Source organism: Austrofundulus limnaeus, unplaced genomic scaffold (assembly GCF_001266775.1).
Source record: "Austrofundulus limnaeus strain Quisiro unplaced genomic scaffold, Austrofundulus_limnaeus-1.0 Scaffold1, whole genome shotgun sequence".
Classification (NCBI taxonomy): Eukaryota; Metazoa; Chordata; class Actinopteri; order Cyprinodontiformes; family Rivulidae; genus Austrofundulus; species Austrofundulus limnaeus.
In genome coordinates, this window is record NW_013952403.1 from 7100561 (window position 1) to 7101579 (window position 1019).

A 1019-nucleotide genomic window follows, 5' to 3' on the forward strand; every position below is an offset into this window, starting at 1 on the left:
TTGCGATATTTCCAACAACTGTTCCTTCTTGAACCTCCTCGTTTACAGAATATCTAAATTGTCCCTTGGCGCAGGTCCAAAACGAGATCAGAAGCGTCGCGTATGTAATCCATTTTGTCCGAGAACGCTCCCTTTGTTCCATGACGGAGAGAAAAAAAAGTAAAACCACTTGCAAACGGCTTTTCAATAACGCAAACGAAGTCCCTCTGCTACAGATTGTATCACAACTAAATTATTCTTAACAACAATGTCTGTTTTCGGTTTAACTGTGAATTCCATCTGCATCAAAGAGAAGCTTCTCATTATGAAGCGAACACAGGAAGAGGACAAGTCGTGTGGGGTTTACAGACACGCACAAATATTATTATTGTTATACTGACACCAAGTGATGTGGGAAGTCATTGCAAAAGTAGATATAAAATACAGCAAAATATGCACACATATGTAAAAGCACAACGGATTTAAATGTGTCTCTGTATTTATCTGAACGCGCAGTTTATTAATTAGGCCGCATAAAACCGCTTTTTAGTCTTGTTTTTCCTCTTTGAAAAAAAAAGAGCAGGGTATTTTTCAGCACCATGGCCAGAGACGAGAAATATCATGCATTTTTTGTCTCCATGATAAGATGTAAACTTTAAAAAAAATATGTTCTCTGACAAAACTATCACTACTTGATTAAAAACAGCACTCATGAAAGAAGGCCAAACTGAATGACAAACTTCAAAACTCACACAGTTGACTTTATGAAACAAAAAGTTCAAACATTTGCTTAAATATGTAAACAAAGATTGTGTTGAATTTTAGAATGRACAACAAAACTAAAAGGGAAAAATAGCTTATATGAAAAGTATGTTTATTTACACAAGCTGTTTTCAGACAATAAGAGGGTATTGTTCCATTTTTTTAATGTTCAATTTTGTGTGTGATTACGACTTAAAATGTTGAATGCCTCAAAAAGGTGTTCATCTTACCCGTTCCAAACTAAATAAAATAAAATAAAATAAAATAAAACATTTAAG

The 1019-nt window shown here is 34.0% G+C and overlaps 1 protein-coding gene across 1 annotated transcript in view; it reads right to left on the reverse strand.

Annotated features, from left to right (window-relative positions):
* LOC106516890 (protocadherin alpha-13) overlaps positions 1–322 on the reverse strand; it is a gene marked incomplete at its 3' end in the record, with an annotated part of 6751 nt that extends 6429 nt beyond the window's left edge. The window contains 1 exon segment of the mRNA XM_014007479.1: positions 54–322. Within this exon segment, the coding sequence (XP_013862933.1) occupies positions 54–142 (89 nt within the window).
* Positions 323–1019: the final 697 nt, after the last annotated feature.